The 2,182-nt window shown below is 29.7% G+C and overlaps 1 protein-coding gene across 1 annotated transcript; it reads right to left on the reverse strand.

Moving 5' to 3' along the window:
* Positions 1-497: 497 nt before the first annotated feature.
* Positions 498-1,923, reverse strand: LOC109610430. The gene is made up of 5 exons (XM_025413894.1): positions 1,779-1,923; positions 1,485-1,702; positions 1,248-1,413; positions 998-1,091; positions 498-719 (listed from the first exon to the last, which is right to left on the reverse strand). The coding sequence occupies exons 1-5, from the start codon at positions 1,921-1,923 to the stop codon at positions 692-694; spliced, it is 651 nt and encodes a 216-aa protein (XP_025269679.1). The 3' UTR covers positions 498-691.
* Positions 1,924-2,182: the final 259 nt, after the last annotated feature.

Raw genomic sequence — 2,182 nt, forward strand, 5'->3', positions numbered from 1 at the left:
TATAAAATGAATGTGGGACTTAAATATTATGTCACACTGACATACAATAATGACGTCATTATAATATCATTCAAATGACTTATATATGATGTCAATTTTTGGTCACTTGACGTCATTCGTACAAACATGACTAGTATTTGACGTCAAAATGACGAACCTTTGCTACCTGTGTATAGAATTGCGCGACAATACAAAATATAGATTCGTCTATATTGCTAATAATGTTAATACTATATCAAATCTACAAATACACATATTTTAAATTTTAAGCGAATGATATAAAATTATAAAATGTTAACAATATTAACTATATATCTTAGTACATAAACAAACTAATAAAGATTTAACAAGGGTTATTTGTACATTTATAAATTTAACGTATTTAATAAGAAATCAATCTTTTTTCTTTTTTAATAAAATAACACCAGTCAGGAAATCAAAACTGAACACAAACATAAAAGAAAAAGAATAAAAAAATATAATACTGTAACAAAAGTGACTTATCTTTGATCACATGCAATATCACCTATCGTTATAATCGTAACTCATTGTTACTCGTCTTCATTATATATCTTTTTTATTGTCTTGAAGATACTTAATTCATTATCTTCGTCATATCCGTTTTCTTCGTTATTGTCAGTTTTCGTCTCATCTTCACTTGTAGTGCTGACATCAGTAAGTTTATTATTGTTCATGTCATCTTGATGCCTGTCTTGATGCTTGTTATTAAAAATACATCAATATTAATAAACAATGTTAATAGATAAATTTTGTTCATGTAGGGACAGATGTTTTATCATATGAATTTAATATCAGGACAATATATGGAAAATGTACATGTAGTACATCCTCTAATATAATATGCATAAATTCAGGTATAATTTTGTATAATCTCTATATGTGCAATCTATTTTCTTATAATTTTTTTATTTAAATATATAATGTACCCAAAATTACTAAAATATCTTATTTAATATATAATATAATGTATATTTACTTTTTTAAACGAAAGCTGGCTTGAGCTAACCATGGTCCTGCTTTCCTATCAAATATCGTATCATTTATCGTTGGAATTTCTTTAGCAATTGCTTCTGTAAAGAAATATAACAAACCCACAATCCATGAATATATAGAACAATTCAAATTGTAAAGATATTTTTTTATACTTCAATTATCTTATATTTATATATGCATAAACGTAATTATATTTTTATTAAGAGGTTTAATTGTAATTAATATAAATTTACTGATTATTACTCTCGATATTCGGCGTTTCGATAACTTTAGTTTATTTCCTCGTTGCCCTTTCCAATTAAAAAGATTTGCCAGTTTATCATCTAAAACCATTCGAAGTACGGAATTCACTTGTTTTTGAAGTGATTCTCCTATAATTCCTACATGCAAAGCATCGACCTACAAGTAATTAAATATGTAAAACAACTGATATGGAATGTTTTTGAACAAAAAATCAAATATCTTATCACTTTGAAATGAAAATTGTCATCCTTTTTTAGTTTACGCTCAATTTTTTTTAAATCATCCAGATTTTTTAATTCATCGTCCAAAACTTGTGAAGTAGATGAATTTTCAATTTTTTGTCCAGGCTTTAGATTTTCAGATTTTTTAATTGCCTCTACTTCCAAGAAACTTTCAAGGTTTTTGTCTATCTTGCGCCAAAGAAATGTATACGATGACATTTCAGCTAAGAATAAAAAGGAGTTGTGTTGATCCCAGGAAAAGATCATATTGATATTCCTGGGAATCGCGTAGAGGGAAACCTTGTCCGGAATGTCGTGATGTTGGGTGGGCTTTCCTACGAAGTTGCTTGAGCTCTCGGCGCATATGTTCTAATTCGCGTAGTACTTCGTCGCTCGCGACTCGTGGTGCGTCATTGCCTACGATGTCCGTTTTGCACGCTTCCATGTTCTTTTTCATTTGTTCACGATATTTATTAAAATTTCACACGTTTCTTTCGTACTCCTCGCGCTGTTCTTTCAAAAGTGTTGCTTCTTCCTTTAATCTTTCGTCTTTTTCATTAAGCTTGTAGGTAATCTGGCGATTAAAATAGCCGACGCTTCTTTCTAACTCAGATTTATTTAAACAACAATTACAGCGTTCGATAACGAGTGACTCGTGTGTGTTTGGTGTGGAGATCGAAGCGTGTGTTCTTAGGCGCGGAATA

This window comes from Camponotus floridanus, unplaced genomic scaffold (genome assembly GCF_003227725.1).
Source record: "Camponotus floridanus strain SB8 unplaced genomic scaffold, Cflo_v7.5 scaffold11, whole genome shotgun sequence".
In the NCBI taxonomy this organism is placed as follows: Eukaryota; Metazoa; Arthropoda; class Insecta; order Hymenoptera; family Formicidae; genus Camponotus; species Camponotus floridanus.